At 33.8% G+C, this 15,291-nt stretch overlaps 3 protein-coding genes across 4 annotated transcripts in view; 1 reads left to right on the top strand and 2 right to left on the bottom strand.

Moving 5' to 3' along the window:
- The window catches only part of LOC120417677 (kinesin-like protein Klp10A), a 106,904-nt gene extending 105,036 nt beyond the window's left edge, over window positions 1-1,868 (bottom strand). Inside the window, exons 1-2 of one of the 2 annotated variants that reach the window (XM_039579808.2) lie at window positions 1,694-1,868; window positions 985-1,253 (exon numbers count right to left, since the gene is read on the bottom strand). In XM_039579808.2, the coding sequence (XP_039435742.1) occupies window positions 985-1,033 (49 nt within the window). In that variant the 5' untranslated portion in view covers window positions 1,034-1,253; window positions 1,694-1,868. Of the gene's footprint in view, window positions 1-984; window positions 1,259-1,693 lie in introns of both variants that reach the window. The other variant, XM_039579807.2, reaches the window with a different exon arrangement.
- A 4,780-nt stretch (window positions 1,869-6,648) lies between these two features.
- Window positions 6,649-7,634, bottom strand: LOC120417685 (protein lin-37 homolog). The gene is made up of 2 exons (XM_039579821.1): window positions 7,475-7,634; window positions 6,649-7,420 (listed from the first exon to the last, which is right to left on the bottom strand). The coding sequence occupies exons 1-2, from the start codon at window positions 7,512-7,514 to the stop codon at window positions 6,744-6,746; spliced, it is 717 nt and encodes a 238-aa protein (XP_039435755.1). The 5' UTR covers window positions 7,515-7,634; the 3' UTR covers window positions 6,649-6,743.
- A 3,407-nt stretch (window positions 7,635-11,041) lies between these two features.
- Window positions 11,042-15,291, top strand: part of LOC120417682 (uncharacterized) — a 40,209-nt gene continuing 35,959 nt past the window's right edge. The window contains exon 1 of the mRNA XM_039579817.2: window positions 11,042-12,260. Within this exon, the coding sequence (XP_039435751.1) occupies window positions 11,235-12,260 (1,026 nt within the window). The 5' untranslated portion in view covers window positions 11,042-11,234. The remainder of the gene's footprint in view (window positions 12,261-15,291) is intronic.

The following is a 15,291-nucleotide window of genomic DNA, read 5'->3' on the forward strand; positions in this document are numbered from 1 at the left end:
CGTCAAGGCTCCAGTAGACCCTCGATTCGCAACAATGGTCGATACAACCATAATCCGAAAACCGTTAGTTCAACAGATTAACGAATTTTGTCCGATATCATCGCACTATTGATTGACCGAGACTCTATGGAAATTTTGACATATCAAAATGCTACGTAATAATATTTTTTTTTAAATAAATTTCAAAATCTATTCTATCCTACAATGCCTAGAAGAGGCCTCTGTTTCTGTTGTGAGTAAGCGCTGGTTTCAGAGTTCATTTTTCAATTTAAAAGGGGTGGGAGACGACTAATTTGCTTCATGAACTCCTACTCGGCCTTGGGACCACCTCTTAAGACACTGATGGCTCCTAGCTAGGAATTAAACCTAGACACAGCGTCGAGGCCCGCTTCGCATGGCAAAAATGTTGGCTGGGGGGAAGTGATATTATCACGAAATTTTATTTTAAAGCCAACATTGCTAACGGCGTCGAGGTCCTTACTCATGCCCAAGGAGCAAGCGGTTTTGAGCCAAAGTTTTGTATTTAACAATTCAAATAAAAATTGCTCAAAGTTTCCAAATACAAAAGAAAACAATTTTAAAAGGGATGAAAATTGAATTCGACATTCTGATAATATTTTTATCAAATTTTAATGGTTTACCGAAGTACATAATTGAGTTATTGGATACGAGAAATTGTTTACGTACATTTTTTCAAACTAGCATTTAAATACAATTTAGCTTCCATTTATTTGGCAACACTGGCTCTACCTTTTAGAATTCTCTCTCTCTCTCATTCTCTCAAGACTTCCTTCAAGCTGAGCAAAAGCAGTTAGTAGTTTGCCTTTCTCGACTTCTCCCCAAACAGAACAGCAGCAGTCTGTCAAACTGTCTTCTGTCCACCCTCTCCTCCTTGGTCCCACCCCAACCGGCTTCCCTGTGTCGTCCCCGGAGTCGAAGCCGGAAATTCCTTCCCAATCATCAAAAAGAGCTGTTTGAACTTACCATCGCTCCGTTTGATGTTGACTATGCTCCCCTTCTCGAACATATCCATGCCGTGTTGGGGCCAGCCGCAATTCTCGAACTCTTCCTCTTGTGCAGATTCTTCTTTAGTTGACCACTCTTCGGAACAGGTTCCGCTCGCTCCCAAATCAGGAAGGGAATCTTCCTTTTCAAACTCTTTTTTTTTTTCACTATTTCTTGCGTGGCTTTTCTCCAAACTCCTTCACAGATTGTGCTGCCTTATTTCACACTCAGCTTTTGCCTTGCTGCTGCTGCACTGGAAATGCAATGGCCGTGGCCACACACACAACACACACTTAGACAACACACAACAACCCGCCGCGCTGAAACAGCTGCACGACGATTCCCCGTCGTGGAACAAAAGAACCAGCTTGGGAACCGAACCCCTCCCGAATTTCTAAAAATTCCTAAAACAGATTCCCGGTTCCGAAACTGGTTCCGTCGTTCCCTGCCCGACTCCCGCAATCGCTTCGCGATGGCCCACTGGCCGCCGTGTCAACAGCTGGCCTCAAAAAGCTTCCAGAAAGAGGTTAGGTCGCGGGTTGGGTGGCCACTCTCTTCTTCCCACGACGACGACGCAAACGAAGGAAGGAGAAAAAACGGGGTCCGGCCTACTTTGTTCCCCTTTGGCTGGCCCTGTTACAGTTGACACGGTTCCGGAGCGAACCTCCGGTGAAGCGAACCCTCTCACCGTCACCGCAGATTCCGGTTCCCCGACGAAATCCGAATCCGGCAGTACGAAATAAAAAAAAACGGGTTTTTCTACTTCCTCCGCGAACAGACACACGTACAAACGCGCACACACACACACGTGGGATTAAGACGCTCTCTGTCGGGGGGCCTCGGCCTCAGCCAGCGAAAAACGAACTGACACTGCTCTGGAGCAGGAGGACGGTTCCAACCTCTTGCGACTTGCGAAGAGTGATGCGGATTTTGACGGCTGAAACCAACACGAACACAGCAGCAGGCGCTGCTGGGTTGGTTCTTGTTTACGCACGAACACTTGCGCAAAACTGACAGCTGCTCGGGGTTTTGAAGTTTCTCGAGAGTGCGAAAACCGCGATTTTGAATTTTTTTTGACGGTTTGCGCAAAATTTTAAGAAATTTTTATTTTCGTTAAATCACTGAAAAACCATCAAATCAAGCACCAAAACTCACGATTGTTTCGCAACGTGACTCGCGGGAAATTTACGCGACCGGACTGTTCGGAAAAACTGGAAAATTTGAGGACTGATCAAGAAAAGCGAAGAAACGGCGAACGAACGGACGGACGAAACTGACAAGCACAGGGTGACGCAGATTTTCGAGGACGGCAGTTGCCAGGGATGCTAGATTACTTGTTTCTAGAAAGTCTGCGCGAGCATGTCGGTGGGAAAAATCTGTGCATTTGACAGTTCTGCAGAATACAGAGGGGATTCGTTGTTTTGAATTTTGCTACTGCGAATGCTCGTTAATTCGAACGGAGTCGAATTGAAAAGCACTCAAACGTCAAAACTGAGTTGTCAAACTGATGTTCACATTTCGACCCCCTTGTTCGTCGATTTCTGAGTACGTGGTCTCTTGCTTGCAAAGCTGTCAGTCATTAGAATAATCGAATTTGATAGGTAATAAAAAAAATAATTAAAAAAAAAAAAGTAAATTGAAATAAGGAGCCATTTTGTATGCGGTATGCTATTATGACAATTTTTTTTGCTGGATTTTTTTTGCATCTGGATTTGATAAAAATCGAAATGTAATCGAGCCCAAACCTTGACCCAAACATGCTAAATAAGATTAACAATGCAGAAAACAAACTTTAAATGGTTTCAGGGTGGCCACTCAAACGCCTTTTTCAAATTCCCGACTTTTTTCCGACTTTTCACGAATCTGTAATAGGGGAAATATACCCATATAAATATATTTTAATCACACTAAGCCGTTCGATCAATTCTCATCAATTTTGCCGTTTTCCGCTATTAAATCATCATTTTCAGATGTATCAACAATGATGAGTTGCTTGTTCACTTTTATTTGAGCTATTTATTACTTTGGAACAGTCAAAAACACTTTATTTAAGCTGTAATTCATGATCAAAGTGCTGATAGGCCGATAATAGAAATAGGCTGAGAAAGGGTATAGTTCCCCTAATAGGCATTTCTTATCAAAAGAATGATTTTCATTTTTTTAAACTTCATCATCATTTTAAATGAAAATACGTTTACAACACAATCGCTTTAATTATTCTTTCAAAGAATTTAGAAAAATATCAAGGAATTCATAAAAATGTTTTTGCGATGTTCCCTTTTTAATTTTTATTAGTGCATTTTTTTATCAATATAAATTTACCTAGTGGTCAGTATTAAACATTTTCTATGAAAATTCAGTTTGATATGATAACTTTTTGTGGCAAATGCTTGAAGAGACAAATTTTTAAAACAATTTTGCAATAACTCAAAATTTCATGGATTAATTTTCTGCAATTTCAATATTTTCTTCATGTTTTCTAAACGTAAAAATGTTTTTCAATTTTGGATTTTATTCGATATTGAAGTTTTTCGAAAACTGAAAATCCAGCTTTATCTATAGAAGGTAATTTACCCATACTCACAATAAAAAATGTTTAAAGGCAACATTTGGAAAAAGATATTTGAAACTACTTAATGAATTTAGTTAAACAAATAATAATATTTACAAAACAAACCATTGCCAAACTCATGTTGGAATCTGTTTTCAAATATTCTATCTATGTGACAAAATGAAATGGAATCAGAACTCTAAGCTGGGCATAAGGCTCTATTTCTATGTTAGTTTTGCATTAGGTAATGTTAATGCAAAACTAACATAGAAACTAATGATAATGATAAACAGAAATTAATAAAGATCATTTGATTCATAAAAAATATTATGAAAATCTGTGTCAACTGGATCCAATACTTATTAAGATTTTGAATGCCTTAAACAGTTTTTCGATACTCAAATATATTGAAATAGTGAAAAGAACCTTACATTTAAAGTGAGTTACTAAAGAAGAATTGAGAATTGAAAATTGAACAAAATATTGCAAAATTACTCAAGAGTTAAAATTAATTTTCAAGCACGGATGCTTGGAATTCCCTACTTTTCCCGACTTTTTGACAAAAAATCATAAATTCCCGACTTTTTCCCGGCTTTCCCGATTTTCCGACTTGAGTGGCCACCCCGCAGTGGATTTCACATGATAAGACTTTTTCAAAAGCTATTTTTTTTGCCTTCTGATTTTTCGGACCAATTTTAGAAGAGGATGGGAGGGGGACGGGTCAACATAAACATTTAAAAAAATATTTGCAGCGGCCTAATTTGTTAGGATTAATAGAGTTTACAATCGATTGAAATATTTCTTTATTTACAACAATAATAGATTTTAAGCGCCCTGATTAAAAGGGATAAATTAAAATCAGAAGACCAAGGCTGTAAATCGAACAATTTCATTTGATTTTTCATTTAAATTATAATCATATTAACACCTGAACTCCCAATCTCAAGAAAAAGGGATATTTCAGGTGTTTTATATTTTATTTTTTTATAACTCGAACTAGGAAACATGATTTTTTTCGAGTTCAAGCTAAATAAATCCGCGTACTTTTTCTTAAAACTCATCAATCTGATAACCTACCCAAGGTGGAAAACAAAACTTTTTATGCTTTTTTGCAATGCATTTTTTAATGCAAAAATTTTCATTGTTTTTGATCTTTGTTTTTTTTGATTATAAAAAAATATTTATCGATTTTATCAACAAATTTTTCACACACTACCAAACGTTTGTTTTCGGCACTTATTAGTTTGGCTTTGACCAACCAACCAACTAAAAAAGTGACCAACCACCTTGTTATTTTTTGTATTTTTTTTTGTAAAAAACGTAATTTTAGTATTTTTTGCAAAACTTGTTATTTTTTATGGTACCTATTTTTTCTAAGTTTTGTTATTTATGTAATTTTTGTTATTTTTTCTATTTTCCGAAAGTTTTGTATTTTATTAATTTTAGCAATTTAAGTATTTTTTGTAATATTTGTTTTTTTTTTGCAATTTTAGTATTTTTTGTAATTTAGTATTTTCTGCAATTTTTTTTTGCTTTTTTTTGTAAGTTATTTTAGTAATTTTATTAAATTTAGTTATTTTGTTTTCGTAATTTTGGTAAATTAAGTAATTTTAATAAATTAAGTAGTTTTAGTAATTTTGGTAAATTAAATCATTTTAGTAATTTTAGAGTTGTAGACGTCCTAAATTTAACTTAAATTTAATTTACGTTTGTAGAATATTAAATTCTGGAGTTTTTGAATTTTGTTAGGTAAATTTAATAATTGAAAAAAAAAATAATGCCATATTCGGGCCTGTTTTGAAGATCCCCCAAAAACATGTAGAAATATTTTTACCAGCCTAATGTTACTTTATTTTTTTTTTTGTATTTTTAGTATTTTTTTGTAATGAACGTAATTTTAGTATTTTTTGCTAATACACTCAAACCTCGATGGTTTGACACTAACTGTAGTCAAACGGGGTCACTTTTTAGTTTGACACCCCTTTTACACGGAATTTACACACACTACCAAACGTTTGTTTTGATAATGTGCGTGAGCGCCGTGTAAAAAGTGACAGTTCGTCACTTTTTTTAGTTTGACTTTGACCAACCAACGGGGTACAAACTAAAAAAGTGTCAAACGAAAAAGTGACCAACCACCGGGGGTTGAGTGTATTGTTATTTTTGTAGATATTGTATTTTTGGTTTTGTAGCTTTTTGATTTTTGTTATTAATATAATTTTAGTTTTTTCCAATTTTTCTTTTTTTCTAATTTTTGTATTATTTTTGTTAGTGTAATTTTAGTAATTTTAGCAGTTTAACTGTTAAAGTCGGTCGTAAATCCCGCAAAATGTACACCAAATAATTAAACTAAACACACTCACACACACGAAGAACAAAGCTGAAAAGGTACCTCCTGAGCACTTGATATGTACAACAAATGTAAAAATTTAAAAACTGGAATAAAATTAATTTAAACGTTAAAAAAAGCAGTTTTAGTAATTTAGGTATTTTTGGTAATTTATTTTTTTCTTAAGTTATGTAATATTTTGTAAAAATTTAGTAATTTTTAGTAATTCATAAAACTAAGTAATTTTAGTAATGTTATTAAATTTGTAGCAGGTTCAGTAATTTTGGTAACATTAGTCATTTTAGAATTGTAAACGTCGTGAATTTAACGTAAATTAGAATAGAAATAAAAAATGGAATTTTGAGAATTACAAAATTTTATAATAATAAAAAAAATACCAAAATTTTTGAATTTTGTGGATTTTTTATTGGATATAGAATTTTTAAAATTTATAATTTCAGAACTTAAGATTATCTTTAATTTTATATTTTCAGAATTTTGTAAATGTTAAAACCTATAAAAATTTTTTAAAATTTTAGTATTCTTAAATTTAACAATCTAATAAAAATAGGAATGTCAGAACTTGAACTTGAAAATATTAAAATTTCAGGAGTTGAGAATTTTACAATGTCTGGAGATTGAAAACTTAAAAAAAAATGACTTTAAGAAATGTTCAACAATTTTGTTCGCTTTTGGTTATGTTAGGCCTTATAATGTATGCGTGATTGATTTTGTCATCTGAATAGTGTAATGTTTTAGCAAATTAGTTCTACAAAAGTAATCTATTTTTCCGAAAATCATCGAAGTCATACAAACATGCTTTAAAATACCTATTTCAAGTCAAGTAAAATAAAAAGATCACGCCTCCTCCTTCTGCTCCGTCCGGAGCATCGCATCCAGCAGGTCAAAGCTTCCCTTGTACCGCTGGCCAACCTCCCGTGACCTGCTCTGCCACTGATTCCGAACCTGTCCCCATCGCACCTTATGCTCGGCCATCAACGCTGTTTTGTCCATCGCGTCCCCACTGCTCCTACTCGAATCAAGCCGCTCTTTGGTACTTTCCAGCTGACACGCCAACGGCGACGGACACCGCTCCAGCGGACCACCCTCCGGCTTTGGCATCGCTCGCACGTCCCGAATCTCCCGGTTCCGGTACTGTTCCGTCATTTCCGGATTGTACTCGCGCTTGACGGGTGAAGGCGTGCGCAGGATCCGACTGGGGTTGGCCCTCGGTTGGTTCTGCATCCAGGACCGGCAGATCGGATACAGCGGAGTGTTCTCGTCGAACCGGGCCAGGTCCACGCTGCGGTCGAACAGCTTCATGATGTACGTCTGGTGGGGGATTGCGATGGAATCTGTTCCGACGGAGGTTGGAGCTACCCGGGAACGGCGCGATCCGCCGTGGGTGCGGGTTGGCTTTTGACGCTGGGAATCATCTTCCGAGCCAGACTCTTCGTCTCCACTGTGGGTCACAACGTCCTGCAGGGCACCCTTGAGGCGGCCTCTGGCCACGGCGACGTTTTGAAGGGAGCGGCCTGGGAAAACAATATTCATTTCCAAAACTTTAAAGGAATTCAAACAAGACTTACGTTTCTCGGCAGAATCCAACAGATTGCGACGTTTGGACATGTTTTCACAAAGAAATCACGTAGAAAGGGAACGGAAAATAATTTAATGTTCACGAAAAGCCTGGAAAATGCACGAAAACAAACAGCACCGCTCGCTTGGATTTTGTTTTGTTTTGGTTTTATGTGGAGAGGGTGGGTCTGTCGGAGTTGTCGGAGTAACGAAACCAACAGAAAATAAGCATGAGTCTGCAGATTTTATCAAGTTGACCGTGCAGAATGCATAAAGGATTCTGTGAGAATTAAATTGCGTTGCTTCAAAAGCCAAAAATTTCAGATTTTTTAAAATTACAAAAATTTACAAAATTGACAAAATTGAAAAAAAAATTAAAATTGGGTACAGTCATCTCTCATATTCGGAACAGTTTACAGATCGGCTAATGTTCAAAAAATCATATAAAATCGATAATTGAACGTAATGATTTGCTTTGCTTTGCTTTGTACATTTTTACGTTTTATATCAAGTTTTCAAAGAAAAACTAACTTAATCCACCTATGTGGATGGTGCCTTCCTCACATTTTACCAACATTTGGTGATATTATGAGTTTGGACACAAATTCTATCTATCTTCTATATGAATACAAAATTTCGACGGTTTTGTTCGAACGCGAATCAATTCAACACGGAACGTCCGATCGAGGTGCTCTTCGTTGCGTTGGGTTCGTATGGTAAGTTCGTGATTGCCAAACAGTTACAACATTGGCCACTCTGGAATCGATTCCAGAAAATTTGCAGATTGTATGGGAAAGGTTAAAATCAAGTTTTGATCACAGGAGGCTGAATAAGCAAAAAAAGTCAAAAACTTCAACAAACGAAAAAAAACCAGAACGAACTTTGTCAGGTAAGGTTTGTTTCTCAATAAAGAAATAGTTAAATGTCACTTAAGCGGTCATAACTTGAGACAGGATTGCCAGATCTTCAATGTTTTGGACTCATTGGAAAGGTATTTTGATGACCTATCCAACGATGGGTTGGATAATGGATCCGTACATAGTTTACATATATTTAAGTGAGATCCGGCATCAAAAAAGTACATAAATATCACTTAAGTGATCTTAACTTGAGACAGGGTTGCCAGAACTTCAATGTTTTGGACTCTTTGGAAAGGTCTTTTGATAACCTAACCAACGATGGGTCGGGTGATGGGTCTGGATATAGTTTACGTGCATTTATGTGAGATCCGATTCGCAACTCTGACACTTTTTTATACGTAACTTTTGAACTACTTATCGGATCTTCAAACAATTCAATAGTGCAGTATGGGGCACCAAACCGGATCGAATGCAATTTATTTGACTCAAATCGGATCAGCCAGTGCCGAGAAAACTTGGCAAGAATTTTGAGCACCGAGGGGAATACGCACACACATACACACACACACACAGACATTTGTTCAGTTTTCGATTCTGAGTCGATAGGTATACATGAATATAGGTCTACGAGCTGTTTTTCAAAAGTTCATTTTTCGAGCAGGATTATAGCCTTACCTCAGTGAGGAAGGCAAAACATTGACCCTTGAAATCCACAAATTCGGAACACTTTTTCTTACGATGTAAACAAACTTTTTATTCTCTCCAGGAGACATTTTTTTTACAAAATAATGACTTTGCACTCTGAAACCAATAAAACTCATGCTTAGTACACTCAACCCCCGGTGGTTGGTCACTTTTTCGTTTGACACTTTTTTAGTTTGTACCCCGATGGTTGGTCAAAGTCAAACTAAAAAGTGACGAACTGTCACTTTTTACACGGCGCTCACGCACATGATCAAAACAAACGTTTGGAAGTGTGTGTAAACTCCGTGTAAAAGGGGTGTCAAACTAAATAGTGACCCCGTTTGTTTGACAACAGTTGGTGTCAAACCATCGGGGTTCGAGTGTAATGTTTTATAAATGGTGTGATAACTTTTTTGTGAAAATATCAGTTAAATTCAGGTGTTCCACAATTGTGGGAGGCACAATAACAAACCACAATCATGAAACAGGCAATTTATAGGCAGTTTTTTGCTGCTCGGAAGAAAATATTCTTGAAATGCAGTTTTTTGTTTAAAAAGTACTACTCCTAAAAATAGTAGGGTCGAGAGAAAAGCTGCATTTGGCATGCTATTGGAAAATTATCACGTAAGTCTTCCGAATTTATGGGTGTTTCGAATATGTGGGATCACTTTACAAAAATTACAAAAATTACAAAAATCATAAAAAATACAAAAATTACAAAAAATACAAAAATTACAAAAAATGCAAAAATTACAAAAATTACAAAAATTGACAAAGTTTATAATTTGACAAAGTTGACAATTTAAAATCATGATTGAACAGACTTTACTGAAGTAACTTTTGATCATTTTTGGTGAAAGGTAGCTTATTAGGAGTACTTTCAGAATATGCAATAACCCAGAAAGTGTCAAAATGTACATGATGTCTTTTGAAATGTTACCGTCGAATTGACAAAATTGACAAAATTGAAAAAAATTACAAAATTGACAAAATTGACAAAATTGACAAAATTGACAAAATCTTGTTTTTTTTAATAGGACCTATAAACCAAATTTTCAGTTTTTGCTTTTTGGGTGTTTTTTAATACCCCTGACTCAAGGTGTTTCAAAAACACCCAAAAAGCAAAACTGTAAATTTGGTTTATTAATCCTTTTAAAAAAAACTCCAGAAATTGACAAAATTGACAAACTTGACAAAATTGACAAAATTAACAAAATTGACAAAATTGACAAAATTGACAAAATTGACAAAATTGACAAAATTGACAAAATTGACAAAATTGACAAAATTGACAAAATTGACAAAATTGACAAAATTGACAAAATTGACAAAATTGACAAAATTGACAAAATTGACAAAATTGACGAAATTGACAAAATTGACAAAATTGACAAAATTGACAAAATTGGCAAATTTGTCAAAATTGACAAATATGTTAAAGTTGACAGAATTGACCAGATTGTCAAAATTGTTTAAAATTGTTGGAAATTGTTAAAAATTGTTAACAATTGTACAGTTTAAAAAAAACTCTAGAATTGTTAAAAATGGTTAAAAGTTGCAAAATCGCCTAAAACAATACTATTACTGAGAAGTTGTCAAAATTGACCAAATTGACGGAATTGACCAATCTAATAAAATTGACAAATTTGACCAAATTGACAAAACTTACAAAATTGACAAATAAAAATATTGAAAAAATACAAAAAAAAAACAAAATATGCAAAAATTTACATAATTGACAAAATTGACGGCGTTGTGTTTATTAGTATTTCAAAATTTAAAAATAAAGAAAACCATTCTCAAATCAAGACTATCTTTCGATACGAAGTTTTCAAATTTAAACAAACTTCAGATTGGAAAAAATCCGAGTGCAGTCTTTTTACATCCAGGCCTACAAACCATTCCGCAAATCTGCAAAATCTGGCATGACTGCCAACTCCGACATCTGTCAATTTTAAACCTTTTAAACGAGCACAGCTCTACCGTTAAAATTTCAAATTTCCTCCGCAAGCTGCGTTGTTTACAAATATCTGCCAGGCCAGACAGACCCCATTTTCCAACGGCTTGGTTCGGATCGCGTGCGTGTCGGCGTCGTCGACGGAACGGATTTCCACCGGATAGAAACGAATAAAAAATGTCCCCGCGGTTGTTTTAGTGCTATTTGTGGTGGTTTATTTCAGTGAAAATTGATTTTTGTGTGTTTTAAAGTGAATTTAACGAAGAAAAGATGAAGCTCGTTACGGATGCAAGCTGCGAGTCGCTGGAACCGGTCCGGATCGCGATTCGCGAGCGGCCGGTCGGGGGTGACGAGGAGGTGGAGAGCATCGTGCAGCACCACGGGGTGAACGATCAGATTTTGGTGGTGGACGAGAGGCCGTTTGCGTTCGATTACGTGTTCCGGCCGGAAACGTCCCAGGTTATGGTTTACGACGCGTTGATCCGGCCGCTGGTGGTGAAGATGATTAACGGGTTTTACTGTACGGCGTTGGCGTATGGCCAGACGGGCACGGGCAAGACGTTCACGATGGGTTTGCAGTGGGATCATAGCGGTCCGCACGATATTAACCGGGGTATGATTACGAGGGCGTTGGACCAGACGTTTGAGCTACTGCGGGAAGCGAGGAACAAGGAGGACTACGAGATTGAGGTGTCGTTCATTGAGATTTACAACGAGAAGATCTACGATCTGCTGTCGGAGAACTCGACCGAGCCGGTCAACACCCGCGGGTGCAAGTTCAACGGCGGAACGAAGCGGCAAGTCACCCGCGCCGACCAGGCCCAGGACATTCTGCTCGAGGGCAACAAGAACCGTCACGTCCGCCCCACCAAGATGAACACCCTCAGTTCCCGTTCGCACGCCATCTTCAGCATTCACGCCTCGGTCGTCCACGACGACGCCCGGATCGTGTCCGCGTTGCACCTGGTCGATCTGGCCGGCTCGGAGGGTGTTCGCCGCACCGGTCACCAGGGTGCGGCCCTCGCCGAGGGTGTCCACATCAACCAGGGTCTGCTCAGCATTGGGAAGGTGCTGCAAGCACTCTCGATCGGCAGCAAAGTGATTCCGTACCGGGACAGCATTCTCAGCACGGTGCTGCAGGATTCGCTCAACTCGAACTCGTACCTGACGCTGCTGGCCTGCATCAGCCCGATGCCGGAGGATCTGAGCGAGACGCTGTCGACGATTCGGTTCGCGCAGGGCGCCAAGACGCTCAAGAATAATCCACAGATTAATCTGGTGGCGGCGGAGTTGAAGGTGAGTTAATTATAATTTTTTCATATTTTTAAATCATTAATTTTGTATAATTTGTCAATTTGTTTTAATTTGTCTATATTATTAGATTGGTAATTTTATCAATTTGGCAATTTTTTACAATTTGGTAAATTTTGACAATTTGTAAATTTTTAACAATTTTAAGCATTTTTTTTAACACTTTTGTAATTTTTACCATTTTTAAAATTTTGACCATTTGTACATGTTTTACTATTGTTACATTTTCTTACAATATTTGCAATTTTTAACAATTTTTATAAATTTGAAAAATTATTAACTTCTATAGAAAATATGCATTTTTTACAATTTTTAACGCTTTTAAACAATTTTAATTTTTTTTTTTACAATTTTTACATTTTTTAAAACTTTTACAATTTTTACTTTTTTAGAATTTAATGCAATTTTCAACAATTTTATACAATTTTATACAAATTTATACAATATAATACAATTTTATACAATTTTTTACAATTTTAAACAATTTAAAACCATTTTCAACAATTTTCAACAATTTATAAAATTTTAAACAATTTTAGACAATTAAAAACAATTTTAAACAATTTTAAACAATTTATAACAATTTTTAACAATTAAAAAAAATTAAACAATTTTAAGCAATTTTAAACAATTTTAAACAATTTTAAACAACTTTAAACAAATTGCAAACAGATTTTAACAGTTTTAAACAGTTATGAACAAATTTAAACAATTTTAAACAATTTTAAACAAATTTGAACAATTTTAAACAATTTTTAGCAATTTCAAACAATTTAAAACATTTTCAAACAATTTTAAACAATTTTAAAAAGTTTTAAATAATTTTAAACAATTTTTAACAATTTTAAACAATTAAAAACAATTTTAAACAATTCTAAACAATTAAAAAAATTTAAACAATTTTAAGCATTTTTAAACAATTTTAAACAACTTTAAACAATTGCAAACAGATTTAAACAGTTTAAAACAATTTTGAACAATTTTAAACAATTTTAAACAATTTCAAACAATTTTAAACGATTTTAAACAACTTTAAACAGTTTAAACAATGTTAAACTATTTTAAACCATTTCAAACAATTTTAAACAACTGTAAACAATTTCAATCCATTGCAAACAGATTAAAACAGTTTTAAACAATTTTGAACAATTTTTAAACAATTTTAAACAATTTAAAACATTTTCAAACAATTTTAAAAAGTTTTAAACAATTTTAATTAATTTTAAACTATTTTAAACAATTTTAAACAATTTTAAGTGATTTTAAACAAATTTAAGCAATTTTAAACAATTCTGAACAATTTTAAACAATTTTAAATAATTTTAAACTATTTTAAATAATTTTAAACTATTTAAAACAATTTAAAACAATTTAAAACAATTTAAACAATTTAGACAATTTTAAACTGTTTTAAACAATTGTAAGCAATTTCATACAATTTTAAACAATTTTAAACAATTTAACAACTTTAAACAATTTTAAACAATTCTTTACAGATTTAAACAAGTTGAAACAATTTATGTCAATTTTGAACAATTTTAAACAACTTTAAACAATTTTAAACGATTTTGAACAATTTCACCAATTTTAAACAATTTTAAACAATTTTTAACAACTTCAAACAATTTTAAACAATTTTGAAACATGTTGAACGATTTTAAACAATTTTGAAAAACGTTTACCAATTTCAAACAATTTTTAGATTTTTTACAACTATCACAAATTTTAACAATTTCTACAATTTATTATTTTTATTTACAATGTTGACATTTTGATTAAAAAAAATATATTTTTATTTACATTTTTTACAATTTTGTAATTTTGCTCAATTTGGCCAATTTGATAATTTTTGTCAATTTGGTAATTTTTGTCCAATTGGTCAATTAGGTTCATATGTTTAATATGGTCTTTTTGGTCAATTTGTAAATTTTGTAAATTTGGTTACTTTTGTAAATTCTGTAACTGTGTAAATTTTGTAAAGCTTGTAAATTTTGTAAATTTTGACAATTTTGTCAATTAAAACTATAAAACTAAAAAACTATAAATCTATAATACTATAATACTATAATACTATAATACTATAGTACTATAAAACTATAAAACTATAAAACTATAAAATCATAAAACTATAAAACTATAAAACTATAAAACTATAAAACTATAAAACTATAAAACTGTAAAACTTTAAAACTATAAAACTATAAAACTATAAAACTATAAAACTATAAAACTATAAAACTATAAAACTATAAAACTATAAAACTATAAAACTATAAAACTATAAAACTATAAAACTATAAAACTATAAAACTATAAAACTATAAAACTATAAAACTATAAAACTATAAAACTATAAAACTATAAAACTATAAAACTATAAAACTTTAAAACTATAAACTATAAAACTATAAATCTATAAAACTATAAAACTTGGAAACTTGGAAACTTGGAAACTTGGAAACTTTGAAACTTGGAAACTTGGAAACTTGGAAACTTGGAAACTTGGAAACTTGGAATCTTGGAAACTTGGAAACTTGGGAACTTGGAAACTTGGAAACTTGGAAATTTGGAAAATTGGTAACATGAAAACTTGGAAACTTAGAAACTGGGAAACTTGGAAACTTGGAAACTTGAAAAATTGGAAACTTGGAAACTTGGAAACGTGGAGACTTGGAAACTTGGAAACTTGGAAACTTGGAAACTTGGAAACTTGGAAACATAGAAACTTGGAAACTTGGAAACATGGATATTTGGAAACTTGGAAACTTGGAAACTTGGAAACTTGGAAACTTGGAAACTTGGAAACATGGAAAATTGGAAACTTGGAAACTTGGAAACTTGGAAACTTGGATATTTGGAAACTTAGAAACTTGGAAACTTGAGAACTTGGAAACTTGAAAATTTGAAAATTTGGAAACTTGGAAACTTGGAAACTTGGAAACTTGGAAACTGGGAAACTGGGAAACTGGGAAACTTGGAAACTTGGAAACTGGGAAACTGGGAAACTTGGAAACTT

This window comes from Culex pipiens, chromosome 1 (genome assembly GCF_016801865.2).
Source record: "Culex pipiens pallens isolate TS chromosome 1, TS_CPP_V2, whole genome shotgun sequence".
In the NCBI taxonomy this organism is placed as follows: domain Eukaryota; kingdom Metazoa; phylum Arthropoda; class Insecta; order Diptera; family Culicidae; genus Culex; species Culex pipiens.

Excerpts from the sequence above, each read along its gene's own strand:
- LOC120417685 (XM_039579821.1), bottom strand. The coding sequence starts at position 7,514 with ATGTCCAAACGTCGCAATCTGTTGGATTCTGCCGAGAAAC. Across the intron at positions 7,421-7,474 it reads GTTGGATTCTGCCGAGAAAC|GCCGCTCCCTTCAAAACGTC; the intron begins GTAAGTCTTGTT and ends TTGTTTTCCCAG.